The 26,279-nt window shown below is 41.6% G+C and overlaps 1 protein-coding gene across 12 annotated transcripts in view; it reads right to left on the bottom strand.

Moving 5' to 3' along the window:
* The window catches only part of foxp1b (forkhead box P1b), a 136,346-nt gene that overhangs the window by 5,476 nt on the left and 104,591 nt on the right, over window positions 1-26,279 (bottom strand). For 9 of the 12 annotated variants that reach the window (XM_028407305.1, XM_028407309.1, XM_028407308.1 and 6 more), the window contains 10 exons: window positions 23,538-23,688; window positions 17,587-17,779; window positions 12,522-12,629; window positions 8,280-8,367; window positions 6,909-6,992; window positions 3,002-3,206; window positions 2,794-2,870; window positions 2,078-2,179; window positions 981-1,102; window positions 90-159 (listed from right to left, as the gene is read on the bottom strand). In XM_028407305.1, coding sequence (XP_028263106.1) covers window positions 90-159; window positions 981-1,102; window positions 2,078-2,179; window positions 2,794-2,870; window positions 3,002-3,206; window positions 6,909-6,992; window positions 8,280-8,367; window positions 12,522-12,629; window positions 17,587-17,779; window positions 23,538-23,688 — 1,200 coding nt within the window. The remainder of the gene's footprint in view (window positions 1-89; window positions 160-980; window positions 1,103-2,077; window positions 2,180-2,793; window positions 2,871-3,001; window positions 3,207-6,908; window positions 6,993-8,279; window positions 8,368-12,521; window positions 12,630-17,586; window positions 17,780-23,537; window positions 23,689-26,279) is intronic. The other 3 variants (XM_028407311.1, XM_028407314.1, XM_028407313.1) reach the window with 2 other exon arrangements.

The raw sequence follows: 26,279 nt of genomic DNA, 5'->3' as shown, positions 1-26,279 counted from the left end.
AAGTATGAGACAGAAAAAGACGTATTTCTTTCTGTCTTTTAAAGTTCAGACTGAGGCAGCTGAGGGATGAAGTCACTTATTATTTTTACCTGGAAGGCAGCAGAGAGGGTCGAACCATAGCCCAAGCTGGTCTGAATGTTCTTCACTAAGGCTGGACTTCTGCAAACAGAAAAAATTAAATTACAACCACAGACTCGTGTCTCACCTAGCGTGCATTCCTCAGATCCAGTATCTTATTTCATAAAAAGAAATCGATGCACTTTGTAAAAGAATTTAACAAGTTTACTGGTGTAGTAATATGGATATTAAAGCTACAGATGTACAATACCACACAACTATCTTCAACACTTTGAAGGAAGAACAGCTTGATGGAGGAAGATCTTGTGAAAGCATGATGAATGGCAAGCTCAACACAAAAAGCATGATGGCAACACTGAGAGGGGAGGGGTGGGCATGCAGGTCAGAGGGGAGAGGAGGGCCATTGGAGTTTGCAGGGCGGCGGGGAAGTGCTTACTGTACGAGCAGCTCGTCACCGGGGATGTATTTCCGAGGTCGGCCTCGCTGAACGTGGCGGCCGCGCTTAAACTCCTCATCATCAACAGTCCAAAAGGACCCAAACTCACCCTCTAATCTCACAAAGCACTTATGCAGGGAAAGGTTGGTGCGAATGGCACCCTGGGAAAGCACACCAGCAGGGAAGGGGTGGGGGACAGCCAGATGCAGATGCAGTGATAGACAGGACAGACACATTATGGACAGACAGACACACACAGATACAAGGGAGGAGGGGGAGGGGGGAGGGAGAGGGTGAAGATCAAAATGAAAATCACCAAAACCCGTCTGAAAGCATGAAGAGGGAGGCACGCCAAAGCAAGCAGGGACTTTGGACAGACAATGAGATGGAGCAGCAGCAGTCTCTTCCCATCAGTCACCGCTGAGAGACACACGCTAGTCAGGGCTCAAAAAAAGGCCAAACCTACCCACTGATCTTTTGAGGCCGTCTCTTTTGGAACTCTATTTCGTCGACTGTCCACACAGCCCCTTTTACGTTTTCTACTCGCACAAAACACTTGTGAAGACTAAGATTATGCCGGACTGCATTCTGCAGTTGGTGTGAAAACAAAGAGAGAAAAAGGGTTTCTATCAGAACAGTAAACATGTCTTCATGGGAATAAAACTTCATTTCAGAGAGGAAATATTTTGACAGGCACTGGATGAAAACCTGAGTGAAAACAATAAATATTTCAGAAGGTTATTGGCAGCAAATGGTCCTAAAGTTCCAAATGACTTAAACAACACGTAAATATTTACAAGTTTCCATAGCAATAGTCCTGAGTCAGTGACATCTTTGTTTTCTTATCATTCAAGCACTGCCTCTTCTGATTAATCAGTGTAAATTTTGTTTGACCAGAAAATGTAAAAAAAAAGTGTTCTACATATATCATCCTTGTGTTATTCCAGGAGCTGAGCTGAGTGTATGTATATACTACAGTAAGTGTGTGTGTAGAGAGGAATCCAGTGTTTATAACACCAATGTGCCCCTATGGAAAGGCTGTCAGTAAGTGCGGGAGCTGATGGAGAATGCGGGTAGAGCAGGGTCGTGGTGAGTGTGTTAGGTCAAAATGATCAAATCCAGCTTCATCTTTGCTTTGGAAATCCTGTCTCCAGTCGTTTCTGTTTTGTTGTTTTGTTTGTGTGTTTTTGTGGCCTGTTAGAAAACAGAGTGTTCCCATCTGAAGTGGGCTCAGCCAGGATTCACTGGCGAGCACTGCTATGTTCAACTAATGCCGCCCACCATCAGAACATCCCCACACATTACATTTTCAACTTTTCTTCCCTTATTTCTTTATTTATTTTTTTTTTTTTTACAGAAATGCACAAATTCCTCTGTTGTGTGGTTGAGATGTTTGTATAAAGGCTCATTTAAACAAGATAAGACGTGTATTATATATTTGTGCAAAGGTTCATTTAAAAAGGTGTTATGGCTGTCTACTGTATTTTTAACTCTCCCTAACAATGTTTTTTCTTTAATTCTCTGCTTCTGGCTGAAAGCTGTAAAGAGGAAGAACAAAATTACCTTCCACGTTGCTGCGTTGCGCCTAAAATATGCAAACATTCGTGTGAACCAGTTGTAGATTTCGTTTAGTGTTAGCTGCTTTTCTGGAGATTCGAGGATTGCCTGGATGAGGAACAGTGACAGAAACAAACATTTACAATTTTTCTCCCTTCACAAACTGATTAATAATTCACAGAAGGCATGCAGGTTTGTGTGTGGTTTCCTGAGCAGACAGCAAGAAAGAAACTGTGCAAAATGTACTCTGTTTCCAGAAACTCTAATGCACTTTTATATTCAAAATGGCAGATTTGAATATATTTTCTTTTGCGGGTGTAAATGAAGGGCAAGCAAAAACATTTCTCAGGCAGATTACAGGGCAGCAATTATGGACAGCTCAGATTAATTCCTGAGATCCCAGATTACTGCGGTCGAGCGATAATTGACTGGCCATCTTAAAACAGGTTCATCCCTACTGTTGTGTGAAATGAATTTGGTAATAATCACAGCCACTGAAACGCTTAATCAAACAAAAGTGTCATATGTGGTTGTGTTTTGAATTCCCAATGCATTTTTGGACTCATTTGCAGATGCTTTATCTGTTCTTCTGTTGAAATTGTGTTCAAATATAAATGAGCAGTGAAAGAAGTGCATTGCGTATCTGCTATATTTCCTGCAAGATCCATTTTTTTTCCATTCACTAAAACGGAAAATGGTTAAAGAGGAAGCGGATGCCTTACCTGTCTTATTAATGAGGCGTACGTGAATGGCGGTCTAACATCTGTGTTCATGTAAAAGTCTTTGTTCTGACTGATATCTGTAGACAGGAAAAAAAAGTGTCATGAAGGAATTACATTATCATGTATGTTGATTATTGTGTGCATACAGTTACAGGTTACAGTATACATGTGTGATTGTGTTATTCTGCTTTTATTTGTCACTGTGTACCTGGGGAGATGGGCATGTTGTACTTGTCTGAGTAGCGCCGTCTCATAGGGCCCACGCTGTGGAGGCTGTTGGCTGTGATGACGGAGTGGGTCTGGGATAACGGTGTAAGAGGTGCTGTGGGTGTGGTGGGGGTCTGTGGAAGGCTCAGAGGGGAAGAGGCCTCAGGGGCTGTCTTGGACAACGTGACATTGGACACTAGGTTGAGCTGAGAGAAGGAAAGCAGACCAAACAAACAGAAAGAGAGACAGAGCTCGGTTAGTCTTCTAATTACCTCAGCGTCTCTGCCTCATTGACTATGCATATCTCCTCTCTAATTGCGGGCGGGCCCTCAGATGATCCATGAACATTCGCTAAATGTTTGGAAAACAACCCTGGAGCCCTGCTCATCCACTCTCCACCTCCTCTATTCTTCCAGGCTTCCAGTCCTCTCCCCTCCCTGTTCCCAGCTCTCCGTTACACCGCCTTTGTCTAATCTTTTGTCCCGTTTGGACAACACACCCCCACCTCATCCAGCCACGGTAACTGGCGAGGGGCTGAGTTGTGAAGGAGAGATGGGCTGCCTGTGCAGCTCTGAAAAATGACAGTGAGAGCCTCACCTACCGCTGAGCTGCCCTGTTAATAAGGCAGCCAGAGGAAGAAGCCAATCTGGGCTAATTACAAGCTGAAATTGTATTGTGAGCACTCTAATTAGGAGCTGCTTACGGAGGTGATCTGATGATTAACTGCTGTATCTGACTGACCTCCATCATCGGGGCTATCACGGCCGCAGTAAAGATGGACACTTAATATTTTCATGGACAGCCTTGTGTAGAAAATATCTGGTTCCATCAACAAGGATGTCTTGGACTGGACTAAGGCAAAGGAGGGACTTAAAGTAATAATGGCTACAAGGTAAACTAATTACGCCAAGTCCTCCAAAGGTATAGCATGGCTTCTAGCAGCTGCGGCAGCTCCGAGCCAAGTGCCAAGCCTCCATACTGGAGCAGCAGTCAAGTGGAAAATTCTAGCCTGACCCCCTGCTCCAGCTATTAATTGGCAGGAAAACTAATGACACATATACATATTCCCGCAAAATTGTTCTAATTGCTAATTTGCCGAAGGAGGCCAGTTTCCAAATTAAACATGACTTCAGAGTGTGAGAAGAAGAAGAAGAAAAATACAGAGAGAGAAATAAAAAGCTGGAGGAAGGGAGGACAGTGCGAGAAGGAAACATCTCATCTTTGACATCACATGCTGATTATGAGGGATTAAATGTGCTGATAACAGTGGTGATGACAGTTTTTAACATCTGACTTTACAATCACGTAGCTGTTAGCCACCCAACACATTTTCACTGCAGTGTTTTTATTTTTATTTTTAGTTTTATTGTTATTTTATAACAGAAAACAAGAATATTAGCTGCAAGCTGCTCTGACCAAATTTAGTGTCATTTGTTTTCTGAAAAACACCCATTTTACCAGACATGTGTCCAAGTCCTCACAATGTCTATTTATGTTTCGGAGACTGAACTCTGCCTTTTTTGGCAGAGTCTGCCCAAATAATTTGGATTTCTGCAGTGATGCACGCACAAATGTGGGCTACATCCTCAGCAGCAGTAGCACAAGACGTGTTATTCTAAATCATGAACAAAATAAATTACACTTGGGTTTGCGTGTTTCTGACACAATGCTATCAATAGAATGGGGCTGTGGTGTTGACTTCTCTTCCTGTGGATTAGCGGGCTTTGTTTCATGTTTCATCCATATTCCCTGGCCATAAACACAGAGAGGCTTCAACAATAGGCCAGACAGGCTGGTAATAGCCTTGCCTTTGTTTGCCTCACCATTTGGGCTCACTCCAGTTCCTAGACAAAATGAGACTTCAGACTGAAATTAATTAAATGGTAATTGGTGATCTAATTATACTGGCTTTGACTCGGCAAGCTGCTAAAGAAAATAAACAAAAAGTCCCTCCTTAATTATGTATGGCGTAAAAGGTCAGATTTCTGACAAGAATGCTTAGTGACACTGTGTGCAGACACCCACCCACACACAGAGAGGCAAATACAAACACACACACACACAGAAACACGCATTGCTAATGTGGCACATTTTGTTTTGATCTTCCCCCCACCCCCATCCACCTCAGATGAATAAAATGAATCCTATTCATTTGATGCTGTGAATGTGCAGTATCAGTTTGTTTGTCTTTAATTATAACTAAATGTAAACCAGCAAGTTCATCTGAAATGCTTTGCTGTGACAGCTGGCTACTTAAATGTGCCTTTTTTATATTCAACAGCACAGAAAACAGAACTAGCAATTACTGGAAGAACTTTTTTTTTCTTCAGAGTGTCTCTATTTCCAGTCAGCTCTGAGAATACTTTCATTCTGAATCTTCTTTGTGGCTACCTCTGATGCTGCAGCCTCACTACACCCTCAGTGGGACCGTGGGCCCTGACCTGTGTAAGTCCACCACTCAGCCAGCTGAACTCAGACATATTTATCATAGCATTTCACAGCAGCTCGCAGCATGCAAAACTGCACTGGAGAACAGCAGTCTATTTATTTGAATAAAAATCCCAGCTCGCCCCCTCGAGAGAGTTAATGTTGAGCTCTGACACAACCATTCTCACGAGCCCCGGGGAGAGAGGCGAGGTAGCGAACTCAAGATGCTATCAGGCGCCCCTACCACTTTTCATATACAAATGTCCCTGTGTCAGAGCCCTCGTTCTGCACTCTAATCTACACAATCAGAGTGTGTGACACGGGCGCAGCTTTAACAGACAGCTTATTGTCATTCGACATCTCTGGGCTCTTTATGTTGACTGGCTGCGCTGTGCGGAGCGCACATGCAGCCTCTGGATGTCAATAGCCAGCTCTCTGACTGTAAATAAATGATCCAAGCTGCACAGTGAGTTGAGGGGCTCCCACATGTATATTGTGCATCTGTGTGTATGTGTCTGTGTGTGTGTGATTTCACGCCCTGCTGTAAAATGATCTTTGCTCATTTGGCTCTCTGAATGAACTGTCACGCAGACTGAAATATGGTGGTGAGGCCCCCCTCTTAAACATGACAAAATAGAGCAGACACTTAAATGCCATATGTTATGCCTTAGCCCCTATAGGATAGGGATTAAGAAGGAGGCTTTATGGCACAGGATTCGTTGAAAGTGATAAGTATAATGTTTAGAATATGTCAAGATGATAATAAATTGATATTAACATTTAAGTTACATTACTCCATACCAATAATAGCTGAAGGTTAAAACTTTTTAACCCTTTAAATGAGGGCTGTAATGTTCTCAGTGAAGAACATTACAGATACAGTAGATGTCATCAACACTGTATTTAGATGTCTGTGCCTTACATCAGTGTTACTTTCAAGATTAGTAAGTGCTACCCTCTATTAACGCATCAATATTCTGCCTCTCTCAGTCATAACAGACCAGACAATGTTTTGCTGAACCTGTTTATTTTGTAGTACTGGTTCATTTCAGGCTACAGTTGTCTTTTTTTTTTCAATTTTAGCAGAATTATATTGTTGCTGTTTTATTAAATGTCTTTTTTCTCTGCACAGGTAACACACATTTAATCTATTATTATTAATCATACATGATTCTTTCTATTATTCTGCACTTCCCCATCTTTACTGTATGTCCAAACTAGTTCCCTGGAGCTTGAGATGAGGGGCCATTACAGAGTGTGCATCCAGTTCATCAATGATACTAAATTGAATCTCAGATGTCAGCAGATGTGGTCCAAACTATATTTACTGCCTCCCTCAAGAGAACAGCTGTTGTTATTTAGCAGATAAATAAGAAGATGGAGGAAGGGATTAATGAATACATGTTGGCCAATTAAGACAAACAAAAGGACGGGGGAGGGATGTGAGAGACAGAGAGATGTATGACAGGGTTGCTGCTCACCGGCTGTGGGGTGGCTTTGGGCTCTGTAGACTTGACATGAAGGTGCGTCATCATGGCTTGCAGACGCTCTTTGTCCTTTGCTAGCTGTAATGAGAAAGTGAAAACATTACATTTTTATTAACACATGCGCACATAAAAATCTATCTGTACTTGTATTAATTCTATACATGCCTTGGTAGTGAAAACATCATTTACAACAATCACAATCTTTCAATTGTTTGTTTTCAAAATGGATTTGGAGGCTGTCAACAAGTTCTTTAACACTTAAGTCTCCAAGTCAAGGTTAAAATATACTGTGTCTTATTGCCAATAACAAGCCCTGGCCTTTCTACCTGTCTAAAAACTCTCTGCTGTCTTAGCTGCCAGCCTAAATTATGGTGACAGGCTGCATGCAGAGGAAGTCTGTGTCTGATAAACCTTCACTCGATCTCTCTGGATAATACAGCACCAGGGCGGAAATAACAGGACGCAGGCATGGTGCAATGTTTCAGCAAGTCATTGTTTAATGTTAACATCCTGTAAACCACAACTGTTTTATACTCATTATCAGTCATTTTGGAGTTATTATGTGGCTGATATGTGAACCACAACAGAACATTTTTCTAAGTCTGGAACATATTACTTTGGATCTTTTCTCTATTTCTTTTGCTAATTAAAAAAAGTAGTTTAATGAAATGGCTGTTTTTTTTTGCTCTGAAAGTCTAACAAATAACTGTGTACATTAGCTTAGCGGTCATGTTCACCATTTAACCCACCACTGTCACAAAAAACACACACATGACACACACAGGCCTACTGTATGACTCACTGGCCATTACAAAGACCCCCTAATGGAATGACAGTGAACCGCGTCTTTTTCCATAAGTGCATTCCTAATGTACGGAGACATGTTTTTCTTTTTCTCACAGATAAAAGGACGTTAAAGACCACAGATTTTTCTATATCAACAGATAGCTGCACCATGTTGAAATAGCTTTTCTGTACCTTTAACTCGCTCAACACTGGGCACCTATGCACACTGTTCGCTGGAGTCATTTCACCAAGTGTTTTATTGTTAGTGCCAAACAGTTAAAAGTCATAAATAACTTTAAAACCCAGTAAAATTCAAAATGTAATTATCTTCTCTACTTAGCCCCGGGCCCTTCATATATCTTTTCCTGGCTGTCATGCATACATAACACATTTTTAATGACTGGTTATTCACAAATGTACAAAATTACTTCATTCTGCCCCCCACCACCCCAAATCCCCTCCATGAGTGACCCCATGGCTGATATCAGACAGACAGGGAGGGGTTCGGCAGACACTGAGGAAGTGTCAGCAGGAGAGGACACATAAATATTTGGATCAAAACAACCGCTGGGACAATACCTGCAGCTCCAGCTGTTGTACGACCTGCATTTGCACTCGACACTGGGCTGTGCTCCTGTCATCCAGGGCGTGCTCATTGTTAAGATGCCTGGAAACAAAAAACATCAAAAAACGTCACTAATGTCAGTTCAGCTTAGATGTAAGAAACGAGTCTGTTTAATGATAACTAAACAGACAATATTGTAACTAAGCACATGTATGGAGACTATGTGGTAAAATATATGCAAATACTATACATAAAACTAACAGCAGGGATTACACTGTCCACAAAAGAAGAAATTCTTATTTTAACATACAAGAATGAAACTCAATATTTCATGATGGTCATGTCTGCTCCAACTACAGCTCACAGATAAGAGAGATGATTGAAGAATTTCAGGTTGGATTCCTTTGCTAAATTATGCACCAGTGCCCTAATGTCATTTCTTCTCACTGCAGCTCTCCTTTGCCTGGTTGATTTTGCTTCTTTTTTTGGTGTTTTGTATGTTAATTAAATTGTTAAAATTAAGCGAATACAAGTAAAGGCATACCAAATGTAGAGGACAACAGGACAAGGAGATGGGATCTGTCACAAACTTGAATTATAGATATAATTACGCGTGATTATTTTATACAGGGAAGATGTTCTCTTTTCCTGTATGTTTATAACTAATCTAAATAAGTAGCTCACTGGGTAGCAGACAGGGTTTTTTCTGTGATTTATATAAAATGGTGGAGATAAGGTTCATGAGTGAAGGAAATATGATTGGAGGAATTTTATCAGCCGCCGCATGAATTACTGTTTGAAAATGCTTATGCAGGGGCATTTCATTAATCATTTAATCATAATCCGAGCAGGATGTTTGAACTGATTTCACAAATACCCTTTCATTTCACTACTTCATTATGCTCGCTAATGGATCCAATATATTATATATATCATAAATTATATCACATCTTCGGTGACCATGTAGGTCACTGTCACCAGGCATGTCTGTGTGTGCACAGAGTGGCGCCGGCAGATGGGAGAGAAGGTGTGTGTAACGTGGCAGCCTTTTCATATGCACTTTTTTTTCTGTCATTTACTGCAAATCAAAAATAGCCACAGCCAACCTGCGATGGCAGAGGAGTTATGATAGACCAATAAATTTGACACCATTGCTTTATGTACAGACAACACATTTGTGCATTAAAGACCACATTTACACTCAGAAAACAGACACACGAAAGAAGGGAAAATGGATAGAGCTTCGTTTGAAATATGAAGGCTTCTCTTCTGCTGTGGTGTTTTCAACCTTGATGTGAATGATTTAAATCTTTATGGGAAACATGCTCTCTCCCCCACTTCAGGGCTTCCTATTGTGTTTTGATAATACATTTTTCAAACTGACTGTGACATACATTCAGTACTTGGAAGTTAATTATTGTGGCAAAAAAAATGGAATTAAAAAGGCATATTTAAAGAAAGCGTGGGCAATAACCCCCTTTACTGAAATCAATTCAGACCTCTCTGGGCTTTCCATTTGTTTGAGTCAAATAAATGCCCATTTAATTAAGTAGGCCAGAAAATGAAACTGGTAAACATTTCAGGACATCTTACTAAATTTCAAAGAAGAAAATAATAGGTAAAGACGTTTCAACTCCAATTTAACTGGCACAGACTGAATTTTCAATGAAGGGTGGCCTACGTGAGCAGCTTTGGAATTTCTCTGTTCATAGGAGACATGTGCCCTGCTTCTTTTCATCCTTTGTTACATTCCACTTTATTTCTTCTAATGACATGGAGAGTCACAGTGCATAATTAATAGGAAATGAAATATTCAGATGGCCCTAATGCAGCCTTGAGAGGAGTGTCTGGACACGGGAGCAGGGGATACGGGGAATTGACATAGAGAGAGACTATGAACGTTGGCATGTGTCACTTTCTGGACTTCAAATGAAGCCACTTTTAAAAGCTCTCTGGCAGAATGACAGACTCTAATGTAAATTGCCACAATAAAACAAGTTAAATAGATATTCACGCAGTCGGCTTTTTACATACCAGTTAGTTTGCCTATATTTTTTTTTCTTTACAGTTTGTAATTATATAGACTGGAGCCACAGCTTAAGGCTGTCTCTGAGGAAGGTTTATCTTCTCTACTGTTGGGCTGAATTTAAATTAAATGCACACATCTGCACAGCAGTATTCACATTTAACACTGTTATTTTTGATGTTTGAAAATAATTACTTCTCTTTTAACTTTCATTGATCGTTCAAATTTTTTTATTTCTTTATTATGACCATTTTTTTTACAATTGTTTTCACTGCATAATGTGAGGTGTGAGAGACGAGTTTCTGTGGTCTGAGTATAAAGACAGTGCAGCACTAGAGGGCACTGTAGTGTTTCACTGGATCTGACCTCTGACTGGACACTGAAGAGAAGGGTCTTGACCTTAATTAAAACACCAGGCTCTTCTCTGAACCCGGCCCCACCCTTTGTCTGTGCTGAACCCGAAAACAGGAACAAGGATTTAGTGCTTTGTATTTATCAAGATAGTGCGTGTAGGTATGTAATGTTTTCTTTAAAAGATAAAATAAATACACAGGCAGTTTAAAACAACATTTCAGCCCTGTGTTAGTTGTTACTGTTGGCATGTGGAGCAGAAATCTGGTTGACGTTAGAGTCCTCCTCACCTTTCTTTCTCCATGGTACACAGCACACTGTGTTCTGCTGACTGTTCTGCACACTCACAAACACACACCTCTCTCTTCACTTATATTTCCAACCTGAGGAGACTTTTGTAAGAAAATTATAAAGCCTGATGTATTCTTTGTTTTTATTTTTGATTCTTTTTGGAGGCCTGCAGTATCAGTTGCTGGGTTTCATGTGGAAGTGCTTAAGGGTTTGAGAGTTAACACCTTGGTGAGCTGCTCGCACTCTTGCCTGCTGTTAAACAAAGGCAGCTTTGTGGAGACTCTCCCCAAATGTTTTCTTAACATGTTCCAAGCAGTTTGAGCAGGCAACTAAAGTAAACAAGATGTTGCCATGATAAAAACACTTGTAAAAACATAGCAGAGTGCACTTCGAGACTTTTTAAGGCAGAGCTCTACCGGGCGCGTTGAATTTAATTCTCCTCTGTTCTATAAACAAAGGGTGAGGCAATGTCAGAATACAATAAATAATGATAGATTTAAGCAGGCACTCCCAAAGTTAAAATATGTGCATCTATGAGTGAACTTGTGTGAGTGTATACATGTTTTAATAGCTCAGGATGTTTATCATATTAGAAGAAAAATATACAACTTCTTTTCAATCACACAGACACTATAACCTAACTACACAAATAGGCCGATAAGCCTTTCAAATGCAGACTGGTTTGAAGCGGATTTATGTAAACAATGAAAAGAGGATTCAAAGGGAGTCAAAACTTTTAGCAGCCTGTGAGGCATTCTTCTGCAGCACCTTTCTCTGCTGCCTGTGTGTTCGCTGGGTGCTTGTTTTAGGATAATGGAATTGTGTCATATCTTGTTTAAAGTGCGACTAATCCGGGGTGACAGTGAGCCATTGATCTGCTGCCACAACGCAGATGTTTTCATCCTTTCTGTAACCATGGCACTGTTATGTGTTGGATTACCTAGAGCGCACTGCACACAGGGTTGATTAGTAAACCAGGGGTCTGACTCAAAGTGGGAATCAGGAAGCAAAACAATGGCATATGTCAGGCTGGACAAAGGTTTCAAATCTGTTATATAGCACAGAAAGATGCTACGCAGCAGGCAATGTCGACTAAACTGGTGTAATTTACTGTATTATTTTAACAGAAGTGAGTTGTGGGCCTTTCATAAAATAAACCCTGCGAACCAAAAAGCAAGTCACAGACAAGAAGGAAGGAAAACAAATACACCAGAGAGATAGAAAAAGCTGAGCACGCAGTCCAAGACAATACAGAAATCCTCCTGTCCAGTGACAAGGGCAAACATGCAGAGCGCCCTAAGTGTGAGCTGCCACAGATAAACATCCTACCGTTGTTTGTTTGGGAAAAACGGCCCCCGTCTCCATGGGAACTGCACTTATCACAGGAATTAGAGGCCCATGCCGTTCCCAGAAGGAGACCCCACCACAGTACCCTTGTCAAGAGAGGGCCAACCCAGACTCAAGAATAACAACCAACTGCACCTGCAGAGCCTCTGAGTCGCTGGGGGTCACCAAATGTGTAATCGACCCAACAAGAGGACAAACAAACTGTGATAGAAACATACCACCGAGCATGACTTTTACTTACTTGAGGAATGACTGGAAGTCATCGAACACCGCCTCACATCCAGGCCACTTGCAAACACCATGGCCATATAGAGGGTGACCGTGGGGAGAATGGTCTTCTAGCGTAGATCTAGAAATGAGATTTAGAGAGAAAATTTTGATTCAAAATGTTTTTTTTCATCACATAATCCTATATGTTGTTTCCACATGAAAACACTGATTTCTACTTGATCTGTGAACCTTGGGTTCTGTGGAATCAGTGTACCTGTGCGATCACTGCTTGCTCTGCTCTTAAAAGAGAGGACTCTTGTTGTGAAAGCACAAGCAAATCAATATGTAATTATTTAGTATCACTGAGCCATGTTACAATTTACTTTGATCAAGACTGCTAGGGGGCTCCCTGGGTCGCTGTTTTTTCCTGTGCCGCCTGCTGCATCATGTCTCAAAGCCCACCTGGAGGAGTCTGTAGCACAACATAAAACCTCCAGTTTCCCACAGTGTACAAACTGTAAACATCCTCGCCTGGTATCAATTTATCTACTGACCAATCCATGTCACCAGGGGCTGACAAGCGCGCATCCATTGGGAGCGTATGGCTTCGTACAATCAGTCTAAATAGCAGGAACATCCCTGAAAAACAAACTTTACAACATCTTCCATATGGCGAGAGGCGTGGAACCACAGCTAACCACAATCAGAACTGAGAGAAAGCAGCCTGTGTGGAGGCAGTGTCTGCTAAGAGAGCGAGACAGGCAGCCATATGGACACAGGCACTATACAAGACACACAACTTTCAGCTACAAGAGCCTGGGGGACTGGCCTATATCGCTACCACCTGTGCTTCTGGCGGCTCGTGAGCACAATGCTGCTGCTTCTCCTCCGGTGCGAGCCCTGCTCTCTAAGACAAGGGGACGGATAAGGAGATTCATTGCACCACAAACTCTTGTGTGTTGCCACGTGGGAATAACTCCAGCCTCTAAAAATCTCATTCATATACATAGATTTAATAAGAGATAATGTCTAATTCTGCTACTTCGGGGGATCGGTTTGAGGACCAAAAAGGAAACAAATAAATAACATTTTGCATTTCGCAGCCAATCATCCACCTGGATGATTTAAAAATTGGGTAATTTAAAAATTAATGCAAATATGAATTACAAAAAAAAAATCTAACCATGGTGTACCAATTTTGCAGGATTAAACAAGCTGGTGTTCAGATTAAAATCTCATTTGTATCAATGTTAGTAAAGCTGTACCTCAAGTAGGAAATTTTAAAGGTCGTCACAGGTTTCCTTGTGTTATAATTACTTGCTTAAGAGTTCACATTGTTCATAACATGTGATAATTGCATTGCAATTAGGAAGCAGTCAAGCATTCATGAATGTGGTTAGCAGCTTTTTTCTTTCTCTTTCAAAAGTCTGAATTTTTTTTTATTCAATTATGAATAATGCATTCACATTAAGACCTGTGTTTTGATACAGCTAATAAATAGATGGCAGAAGACCTATTATAATGAGTTTTTAACAAGGAAATGTGTGGACTGGTGGAGGTAACGCTGGTTTTTAATTTAAAGAGATCCCTTTTTTTAATTCTTTGCAAGGAGGCTTGTTGGTTAATTCTGTATTAATAAGATATTGAAATGTGGAGTGCGCTGGGAATCAGTGAGCACAAAGCACTGTGAGCGGCTGGCGGCAGAAGAGCCCTTTTTAACGGTAGATGGCTAAACAGTAGTAAATGACAGAATTTACACCAAATGAGCTACATTAGTGTAATGGGAGAAGAGTGTAGTATTCATGGGGTTTTCTCCCGTTTGAGCACATGTTCTGAAAAAAAAAAAAAAAAATGATCAGCAGTTCCCTGTGTTGCGTTAAATTTGACTTGCACCCACGACAGGTCTGTCAGGATGTTATTATTGTCAGGCTGCCCGGGGGAAGAACACTCTAATGATCTTGTAACAGCGATGAGGAAAACCATGTCATCAGCTTCCTTTAGAAGAGAAGGAACATTAAAGTGACTATAGACCTGGACAGACAGTGTGTGAACCTTCCAGGTGTTGCACTGTGCTTATGTGCCGACAGACAGGAGCACACAAAGATGATTCTGACAGCTGCAAGCCAGTTGTTTTCTAACTCACTTATTTTGATGAGATGCTTTGGGCCATAAACAAGTAAAGATCTACTGCATCCTGCGCTGACAGACTCAATCTATCAGCAAAAGTGGAGAGATTGATGTCTACCATGTTGGGTCAGAGTGTGGCTACAGTGTGTAAAGCCAGTCACAACACTCTCCCTCACTGTTGGTGCTGATGTTTGCCTATTCCCATGTGTGTTCTCCTCTCCTCTGCAGCTCTCCAAGCTCTACACTGGAACCCATCCCTCCATCCTGGTGCCACTGCATGATTTACCCTCAATGATTTAATTATCATTTTTTTCTCATGTAAGACAAATGAAAGGCAAGAGAGAGATGGGAGTGCTGTGCCAAATCTTATTATTTATCTCCTTAACAGATTGCTGTGTTACAGTCCCTGAGCTGTGGTTACTGATGGTTGTTGGGAAGTAAAGTGGGCCAAGCGCTTTGTGAGGATGCTCCCCCTTACAACGCTGATGCAGCACTGTATTGGGAATTTGTGTCAGATACAGATCAGGCACGTTTGATTTAAATAAGCAAATCATTGAATAAAGATGACCCAGCTCACAGGGGTATATCTCTATCTATGCATCACAGTTCGTGGGTTGGGAAACAACATGGGCTGACAGATTGAGTGACTCAGGCTCTGGTCATATCAGGGATGTTATTCAGACAAACAGAAATCCCAGCCTAGCTTGCCAGAGTGTTCTTTGAAACAACTAAAAGCAGGAACACGTGCCTCATCTTCGGTGTGTCAAGCCGGCAGTGATTGAATTTCTCCTCCTTCCTTAAGACGGAAGTGCAAAGCCGGTGAGTGATTCCTGTGGATGCACTTAAGGTTTTAGTTGCAGGCGTCGTTGTGCCTGGCAGATTTTATATGACACATGAAACTAACTACATGGTACTTAGGGCCTGCTGTAAACCAATCTGAAGCCAGTCGGGAAAACAGGCCCATCAGCAGAGAGGCTTGTTTCTGTTGCATGACAAAAGGACTTGCAAAACCGCATCAATTAAAAGTTCATTAAGTTCAGCACTGGGAGGATGAGTGGATGCTCTCTATTTACGCCCAGGCCGGCCCAGCCCATTATCTTCAACCTGATTATTCAAATCCCTGGATTATAACACAGACGTTTTCTCAGAGCCTTGCTTAGAATAATCATACTTAATAATATTTCATTTTTCTTCCCATGGAGTCTGATTAGAATTGAGTCTGCATCATCAAAAGAGGAATAATGCTCTTGATAGTTGTGCGATTTAAATGTTCCAAAATTAACACAAGAAAGGATTATTGGTTGTGTGGATCTAAATTAGCATCATTCAGCACTTAATAAGGAATGTTTTGTGTTCACTTTGTATCAGTCATCTTTCTGCGTAATTGCACATTTGAATCTCTGGGTGTAGGTGATGCACTTCCTTGAACAGATGGTTGTGGATGAGAATCACCTGCTTGGTTTTCTGACAGATCTAAGATACTGCAAGAATATTCAGACTGAGACTGCCTTCTTCACTTAAGCCTGTGTTAAACTGCTGCTGACATCTTCTTTAATCTCTGACAGTCAGCGCCAGGCAGAGGGGCTGCCAGCTCTTGCGTTATGTCTTTTCCTATGTTTCATGGAGCCCTCAGCAGAGGCTGGTTCTTGCCTTTTCCTGCCATCGATGCTCACCTTGTTTGCTCGCTTGCGACAAGTTGTGATGGAGTGAGCGAGTCAATATCCTCCCTTGCGATTTGTCTTTAACTGCACAAAACCAGACATACAGCCAGACGCTGGGTGAAGGACTGGAAGCCTGTGGATACTGTCAAGTGTGGGAACGGCCATGTCTTAAAATATTTTTCCTTCACTTGCAAAAAGATATCAGTAAAGAGGGTAAACCTGCGCAGGTAGTATGCCAGGAAACTATTTAAAAACAACAGCACTAATTTAAAAGCAAATAGCTATTTTCTATTTGTATCTCTTCATATGTGAACCATTGCATATTCTCCTGATGTCACTCACATACCACCACCCCGTTCCAAGGCCCTCCCCACGAGCAGCCCTTCTTCACCTCCGAGGGCCTGCCGGCTTACTGTGCTAAACATGTTTTCATCGGCATTGCTTTCATAATGACGCGTAGGTTTTGATCACTGAAACACAAGTCAGATGTTATGCAGTGAGCTCATGGTGCCTGGAGGCTCCTCACTAGCAGTTCAAAGATCAGGCTTTGGTGGAAGAAAACAAGCAAATGTGTAAGATGCCAAATTAATTCCTTCCTTAAAGACACGTACACAGAAACACACACACACACTGCTCAGAAAGCAAATGCCTTTCATACATGATTCATCCTGGTTGTAGAAAATATGATAGAGCCAGTGCTTGTTTTTTTTATCCTATAATGGCTTATTGTTCTTGTGTATTTTTTTAATCCTAAACTGACAGGTTCAATCTATGTGTCAACAACTTCTCAGCATACAAGGAAGTTCACTGGTAAATTAAATGTTCTCAAGGAAATATAGCTGTAATTCTCATTGAGTGAACAAAGACAGGTCCTGTTCACTTATTACCTGTATGGCAATGCAGTTTCCACTGCATGTACTATTTCTCCAGATCCCTGTATTCCTTCCAGGTGTTCCAATAAAATCCACACAGAAAAGAAACCATACTTGTAATGACTACTTACAATCTATAAGTAAATGGTAATCTGCGCTGATCTTTGGGGACCACCATCGACTGGAGGCTTGTGAAAAATTGATAATTGAAATAGGACTGTATGTCACATAGGCCTTCGGTTCCATTACAGTGAAGACTGTTTCAGATCAACAGTTACCAGTAGGTGGTTACAAGTGAAAATAGATTAGCTGTGATCCCTTTAAGCTTGTATGTCTTCACTGACCCATAAATTGAGCATGCAAACACAGTGGGACACATGCAAATCAGAGAAAACAAAACATTTAGAAAAACTTCTTTGCAGATGGAGGGACTTACCCTTCTCTTTTGTGACTCATGTACTGCCCATTGGTAGAAACATGCTGGTTGAGGAGTGGGTTCTTTGGCGGTGCCGGGGAGGACAGGTCGAGGCCCCGGTGGCCGTTGTTGCTGCTGCTGTTGTTGTGCTCCTCCTTCACATGAGCATTTGTCACTTCTTTCCACAGTTGTTGCAGCTCTGCTGGAATCATGCCTGAGACAAACAAATTGGATAATTAAATCAATTAAGAGCTAATCCAACTCTTCTCTTCATCACTTAATTAAATCAAAGCATCTGTAAACAAAGCCGAGTATTAATTAGAAAATATTCCACTACAGGGTAATGCACTGAGAGCTCCCTCCTCCTCCTCCTCTCTCCACCACCTCCTTCACTCCCTCCCATTTTTCCTGTGATCTGAAGCGTGTTTGTATACACAAATCCCTGGCATTCACGCAAATTTCATGCCCAGAGTAAATAATTAACATCCAGACAAGGCATGAAATCTGAATAATCACCATCATTTTCTCCCAACAACAGGGATGTGCAGAACACACACAACAAAAAGTTTACAATAGCAAACACTAGAAAACATCCTCCCCTGTCTCCTTGAGAAACAGGACCCTGGGGTAATATTCTCAAAAGCGCATTAATGTGCAAAATACTTAAAGCTCTGCACCGCCTCCAATTGACACACAAGACTTAAACCTCATTTAACAAGTCAAGCCCACTGCAGCTCACATAGCCCTTTGAAAAAAAATCCCTTGAAGACAGACGACATCTTTCTGTGTGCTGCAAACACATCTACAGAGCGCGTGTGTCCTTTTTCTGCTTATGAGTGACAGCAATCCCGACACCCAGGGCCAGACTCGGGATGAAGAACGATAATGCTGTGTTTGTGCACCCCACTTTCCGTGTCTCAGAGAAGAGAGCCTTTGTTGGCACACAATATATATGTGTCCATCTATGGTGTGTCTGTTCCTGTGCCGGAGAAGTCTGCTTTCACTTGACACAAATAAGAATAAAGCTGATATGTAAAATAAGATTAAACCTCATGGGTGAGAATCTGTGTGCTCTTCGTGTTTTCAGTCAAAACACAGCACATGTGGATAAGCCTGATTTTAACAGCAGAATATGTGTGGATTTTGTATTCAAATCTGTGTTTAAATGAGCCACAGGTTTTGAGCGTGGTGAAAGAAGCCTTCAGATATGTGGTGAGTTTAACCACAGAGCAAATGGGCAAGACTGCTCGCTTAACATTACAATTAATTAAATCCATTCTCAAAATGAGCACTGGCAAATGAAAGATGATTTGCACATGCTTATCTCCTTGGGTTTATATTCTCCGGATCCCCCCCCTCCCTCCCTGTTTCTCATCACCAGCTCTATAGATACCAGAAGTGCTCCTTTCAAGCACCAGATTGTACTACATTGTGTGCAAAATGCTTAGTCTTAATTTATTCCTGTTGTGGAAAATAACTGTGAGGTGAAGATCTCAATACGATCAGCAAAAATATTTTTAATTTGATAAGCTACTAAAGATTTTAATTATGCTGGTAATGGAGAACATTGGCCTAATGAGGCGGAGGACTCCAGAGAGACGCAGGGGCTAAGAACTGTGAAATGAGTCTGATAGGATTGCTGTAAATTCACACTAGATCGTTTGCATATCAAAGAGCAGGAAATGATTGCAGGACAAATCAATAACCTTTCCACGTTCCAAGGAGTGTCTTTCCTCATTCGAATATTTCAACACACCCTCTCTATTCTGTCTGCCTGTATTCTCCCTTATTCTCTTCAATGTCTTGATGTACCCTAATCGAAGTGCACGTCCATGACAGCCTAAACATGGTTAATATTGCGGCCTGTGTTATAGCATGCTAATCCACTGCTTGTTGATATCCAAATGCGTTATCAAAGGATACATTGTTGTTTGGAACTCAAGTTTTTATTTTTATTTTGTTTGTTTCTTCGTTTTCTGTGATAGCTGGTTTAGAAGGGGAAGGTCACTGGTGATGCGAGTGTCCTGCGCTCCGACAGCGGGAACAATCATTTTCCCCCCACTTGGTGCCCGGTGACAGTGGGCGATGTATTTTTAGCCGATGTGCTTGACAGGGCAGCCCACACTGGCTCAATTACCCAGCAGTCCTGGTGACCCCAACACCACTGTTTACTCAGATGAAACCACAGCGGATAGACTGGTCTGATGAGAGAGGTAACGGAGTGGGACCAAGCTGTCTCTTTCTGGACCTACTCTGTAGTTTTATTGCTCGCTTCCCCCTCTGTTCTCCCACCTAACCCTAACCTCTTCAAACTCAACAACAGCTATGGCTCATGATTCCACATAAATGACAATAAAACACCATTACACAAATGTCTCAGTGAGTATTATATTTTGTGTTTGGACAAAATGAATTGACTTTCTCTCCATCTGATTACTGTGGGACACATAATGACATTGATCTGTAAATCCCCTTTTCCTGGGTCCCCAGTTTGTCCATCCTTTAAATGCCAGATTGGTTTATCTTTCCCCTTTCCATTTTTCAACACAACTATTCCACTCATTACGACTGGGAAATACGGACAAGCACTTTAAAAAATGTATGTTGTTGGGACACTTGATTGATCACCGGCCTCCCAACTCAATTTTACCTCTGCAGGTAGCTCTGGCACAGAGACAGGCCGAGCTCTTCAACCTTTTCCTGTCCTTGTCCCCCTGTACCCAGGTGACCATGTTCAAGCAAGCAGAAAGTTGATTTAAGGTTCATAATGACATCAGTTGCAGGCCATCATCCCCCAAATAAAAAATGGCCCCCAGTGCTCCAGGCTCTTTAAACCGTGCTGTTACTTCTCGCACACTGTGCCAGTGCCATGGGGGGACAGTGACATCGCTATTAGTTTATTGTTCCGTCAGACTGGGACCTTTACTGCACCCCTGTTTATGTTGCCGTAATCACTGGCCTGCTGATATGCACCCCTTAGGCCTGAAATATGTCCTGTCCTAATGCTGCAGGAACTATTACGAGTAGCCCACTGCTGGACGTATCAATCACTGACAGGTCAGCCGCATTACCCGCCGCTGTCCCTGATGTGCTGCTGTTCTGTGAGCACTTCATGGCTCGCCACATTCTTTTCTTTCATATTACCGACAAATTTGTCTTGTCACTGTCCCACTGGCCTCTCCCAGACAGCTTAAATGATGTTGTGCTGCTACAAGAACTCATGCTCTTGCAGAGCAACCTCAGAGGGTGAGGGTCCATTTTTGCTAGGATGTGCACAAACACTGGCCACCTCTTGTGACACACACACAGCCACATGTACAGCAATATTTATACACACACAAATATGCAACACCTGAGCAGCGACTGACTCACTTATCAGGTCAAGAGGACAGGCTTTTTCTGCGGTGGGTGAAGAGTGGGGTGGTTGGATCAAATTTATATTTATGAGAGTTATATCCTCCCAACACACTGTTGTAATTTATAACAGATACCGTCTGCCCGCTTCCAAGACTTTGAACATTAATGTCAAAAGAATTTATGACAAGAGAAACAAATTATACTCCAGATAATGTGAGCAATTGTTTTTCACTCAAAACTGCTATCTACAAGTTTATACTTAATTAGTGCTATCAATTTTTTGAAAAGCTAATTCAAATGCATTCCTTCAGTCCATCGTTTTGGCAGAACAATGACAGTAATCTGTCTCAGCCAACAGTATAGCTAAGCAGACATTTATAAAACTGAGCTGTAAACTGCATCATAGTAGATCTAACCAATAGCTACTTTTCTTTTAATTACTCCTTCTTTAATTATTGTCCCAGCTCAGGATTGCATTCAGTAGCATTGGCCTTTTAAAATAAATTATACTGATATCTGGATTTTTAAATGAAAGAAATAAAAATCATCATTTAAAAAGTCATGGTAATTTTACTACCCCAAGTTTGAATCCACAATCACTGAGACCCAAACAGAACAGATCAAGCCATCACTTCCGATGCAGCGCTAACTGCTAGCTGAATATTGCAGATTAGATCTGAGCCTCATAGGCCTGGCCCGCTGATGCATGAAAGGGTTTAGTGATGTGGAAAACAGAAAGGTCATCAATAACTTCAAACAGCCAAGCAGAAAATGTGTAGAATAGGAAGACAAACTGGGGGCCTGAAGCACAAGCCTAAGTACTGTAACAGCTTACTGAGACACAGAGTTAAAAATCAGTGGACGGAAAGGGCAATATACCCAGGTCTGAGTAAATGCTACAAATGAGAAATGATACTTATTTTCACCACACTGCCATTAAAATACAGTCATTCAGAATTAAGAGTAAAGTATAAAAATGTATTTTTATATAATTCTATAATTTCTGACAGATCATTGAGATGCCAAACAATTATTCAGTAATTGCCCAGTAGAAATTAAGCATGTAGTGTGACACACGCAATCTCCCCATTAATACAAGTAACTGAAATTGCAGCTTTAACAGAATTAACCACTGACAGCATAAAACTGAAAAGGCCATGGAAAAAGGATATACACTCAGTACACTCACTGTCTTGATATGATGAGACACCTCAGAGGCATTTGGTGATCACATAGAATAAACAGGATGTTCTGTGCCTGTTGTGAAATCTATCATAAGTACAGTAACTAGTCATATCACTCATATAATGCTTTACTCAAGGGGTGTGTGAGTGTTTGCCAGACATCTGACACAGAGCAATTCAACGAAGCACACTCACAACATAGCACTGCCCCACGCCTGTGCCAATGGCAATTGTCTGTAAGCGGATGAGTGATTCCATGCCCAGTCCAAACAATAACACCACTGTACAAACCGTGTTTGTGTTTGCCTATTACCTAAGCACCCCCCCTCCATAAGCCTCCCATGTTTTATCTTGTTATTTCAAAACTGTTTGTCTTAGCTGGGAATGCTGAATAGTCGATGTCATGTTCTAAAACCCTTATGACTGTGTCTTTTGTCACGAGGGGGCCACTCCTTAACAAAACATTAGAAAATAAATAAGAAATAAACTTCTTGGCCAAACAACAAGTATTGACTCCCTATCAGGTAACAGGCGGTTTCACAATAACAAGTTCACCGGCAGTTTAGGAACAATAGATCTAGTCTTCCTCCAAGCTAAAGGATGCCAATCACAGACACAGACACAGGACAGGACAAAGAGTTGAAGGCCAAAGAGTGGATCTCCATGTCTGAACAATGGGATATGTTACTTCTAAAGTCAAGTGTAACATAGTAATAGCAGTAAACTGCAGACTGCCCTGGACTGAAAGGTAACACATGCCATTCAACAAATAGAGTTGACTTAAGATTTAACATAGGTGTGTCTTTAGTCATGAAACACATACAGTAGTTACATACTTGGTGTATTGTTCACTTTGGTTAAGTCAATTAGTAGAGGCGATGTGATTGTAGCCACGAAGTAACAATGGCAGGTCAAATCATTCTGGATGGATTCTTGCTACAATGTCTCAATAATGTAATTAATACTCTGTAAATTCATACCACAAGCAATCTGACTGTTTTGTGAGTAAAGCTCTAAAGATGTTTTTTTAAAAAAATCATGTTTTTAAATCAAATTTTTATTTATATAGTATTAAATAATGTGATCTTTGACCTAAAAAATAATTTTGTTTAGTAGAATTTTCAAATACACAGCCAAAGTCTATGTACAGGTTACAGCTACCAAACCAAATGCACAATATGGAATATTTAACTAAAAATCCTGTATTAATAGACTGATGCATGTGAATAATCCTAATCTCTACTGTACACAACTGGAGGCCAATTCTTCCTTTGCACACGATCCTTTAAAACTTGCAAATACATGTGTGATACAAGTCATGCCTAGACTATTTTGTTGCAGTGTGTTGTTACAACAGTGCTTGTGTTGAGCAATAGTGACCTGATGGAGGTAGAGATTTGGATGTTCTGAAGGCTGATAAGAGATACTGACCCTGAGTGAGGGAGTGCAATGGCAGGCTTGTCTGTCCAGGCTGGATGGTGAGCAGCCCTTGCCTCTGAAGGTTGAGCAGGTGCTGCTGCTGGACCTGCTGGACCTGCAGGAGCTGCTGCTGGAAGGCCAACTGCTGTGCTGACACCTGCTGCTGGTGGCACAGAAACAGAGTTTGTGTTCAGTAAAACATCTGTGTAGACCATTTAACAGAAACATTTCACAATAAGGATGTAAAATCATTCATAAAAAAAAGAGTTTAATGGATTTCACGTGTGCTTACACACTATAGCTTGGTGTAACTTTCATAAATTTTGTCTTTGGTGTGGGGTTTGTCTGTGCCCCCTTAAGACAGGTAGACTATACATCTCTCTCTCTCTTAATTAACGAGGAGTCGGGAGGCAAATGACAAACAATGAAACAACATAGTTAATCATTCATAATAAGAGCCACAGGAATTTAATTACAGCCATTCATAATTCAGCAAACAACGTGTGACTAAATCAAAGTGCTTAATAACCACCCTAGCAACTCTCACAACTCTCCCAGGCATGGCGCTGAGCTCGGGGATACACTGTTTCCCCCGGCGAGCGCAGCAAGCTGTGTTCAGTCGTATACGGACTGACTGAGAGGTTGCTGTTTTGTTGATGTTACTGTGCTGTGGCTGTTTCATCAAAAAGCATTTCATGAAATAGTGATGTGTCCTTGCACATGTTGGGGTTACGTGAGGAACGTTTGGCTCTGAAAAGTGAAACGTGTGAACTTTGAGGGGATGAAAAAGTGAAAGGAGAGTGCAGAAGAAAATGGAAAGAAAAAAAGACAAAGTCAGAATAATAAATAGAAGGAAATTATTTAATATCCCCAATCCCCTATGAGTCAAAACAAATGAGAGATGCTATTTAGATAACAGGGGCACAGAGCAGACGGAGATGACTTTTAACCCTTTCATCAATCCTTGTCTCAATAAATCCGCGGTCAACTCAACAAAATGTCAGTTATCGCCAATTAAACAAGATCTATTAGGACACCTTCTCTATTTTCTGAAAGATAAGGACAAAACAAGCATGCCTGAGACTCAACAGGATACGAAGAACGTCTGTTTATGAGTATACAAGGCCAGTTGTCAAGCGGGTGGGAGGAGAGGGGGCACTAAAAGCAGTGCCGGGGCTGCCAAGCTGTGCACCGCACCCTTTTACCAAACACAGGATACACCACTTTGTTTACTTCTCACAATTGAGTGCATACAAAAAAGGTCTCAGCGCAACACGGCAGTCAGGTCACTTGCTGGCGGCTCAGAAACCACTGAAACAGCCAGATAAAATGGGTCCCCTCCGCCCACCCCCGTTCGGCTTGTCAAAAAAGGTCTAGCAGCCTTCCTATCCCTTCCTCTACCTCCCTCCCTCCTGCCCCACACCCAGCCGGCTGCTCCTGCACTGACTGACTAAAAATAAAGCTTTGGGCAGCGCTGGTCTATTACAGAAAGCTGGGTCGTCTCATTGGATCAATCAGAGGAAGAAGGCACTTTGACAATGGTAGTGGAGGGTCAAAATTGAAGAGAAACCCTGTTCCTGCGATTTAACCCAAAAGGGAGAAAGTGAGACAGAGGAAGAGGAGAGACGTGATAGAGATCTCACAGGGATTTCAGTGAAATTCAGGATACAGGTGGCCTGCGATCTCCTGTGATCTGCCCTGTTTATGAAAGATGGCTGCTTCTTTTTTCCCTTCCACCAGTGTGAGAGAAGTTTCTCATGTCTTTAGTGGCTCTCTGTTCACCCACTCCTGTCTGACAGCCTGAGATAAAGATAATAGTGCTACGGGGGTGGGAGTTCACAAGGAACAATGTCTTTCATCAAAACGCTAAATAAATAGAGGGTGGCTTTTCAGAAAAAAAAAAGAAGGAAGAAAGAAAATCAAGTACTGCAAATGAATTTAACTCTCTCCCCTTCACATTTTTTTCTTCTGGTCCCATCAGCTGACAGCAGCTCCTGTGTGCTCCCAGCATGCAGACACATTAAAAACCCCAGACCCAATAGACCAAATAAGAGGTTAACAAGAAGTGGCACGAGGGAGAGAAAAATACAGTCCGTGACAAATGATAAAGAGTGGCACTGGCAGGCCTTTATTGTCAAGCTTCAAATATAAAGTTAAAGATCTTTGAAAAACTAAATTTTGATGTCTTTAAAATAAAAGAGGCACAAAGCAACAACAGGGGGTTATTGTCTGGCAGCCACAGGGGAGTCACTGCATAATTCTTATTCTGTCTTTTCATGGCTGCTAGAAATGCGACTTGAAAAAAAAATGAGAGCGATGGGAAGAGAAAGAAAACATCGGCAGAGGGGAGAGCCTCTCGAGGCTGCATCCATTTCCTATGATCATACATAATATGCTTCAAAAGTACTTTTTTCTTTTATTCTCATGCTCCATTCAACTGATCAATTGCACCTCCTTGTCTTCCCCCCTCCCTCCCCCACCCTCACCCCCCCTCTGCTCTTCTACTGTTTACATCTGATGCGACTTGGTGACAGGCCCTATCTGAGGCCGAGGAGCTCTGCTGTCATGTTGATTTATGGGAGCATCACGCCACAACTTGTCCAAACTGAAGCCCGCAGTTCATTAATTAGGGAGCTACGACTTTGAAGTTGGAAGCTTCGACAGCACATGAACGTGTGTGAGCGTGAGCATGCATGAATGTGAGTGTGTGTCTGCTTTTAACATTGGGCTTAATTTTCGGAGCCTCTTTTGCTC

Source organism: Parambassis ranga, chromosome 5, assembly GCF_900634625.1.
Source record: "Parambassis ranga chromosome 5, fParRan2.1, whole genome shotgun sequence".
Taxonomy (NCBI): domain Eukaryota; kingdom Metazoa; phylum Chordata; class Actinopteri; family Ambassidae; genus Parambassis; species Parambassis ranga.
The sequence above is the reverse complement of the archived record's forward strand: the minus strand, read 5'-3'. Positions and strand labels throughout refer to the sequence as shown.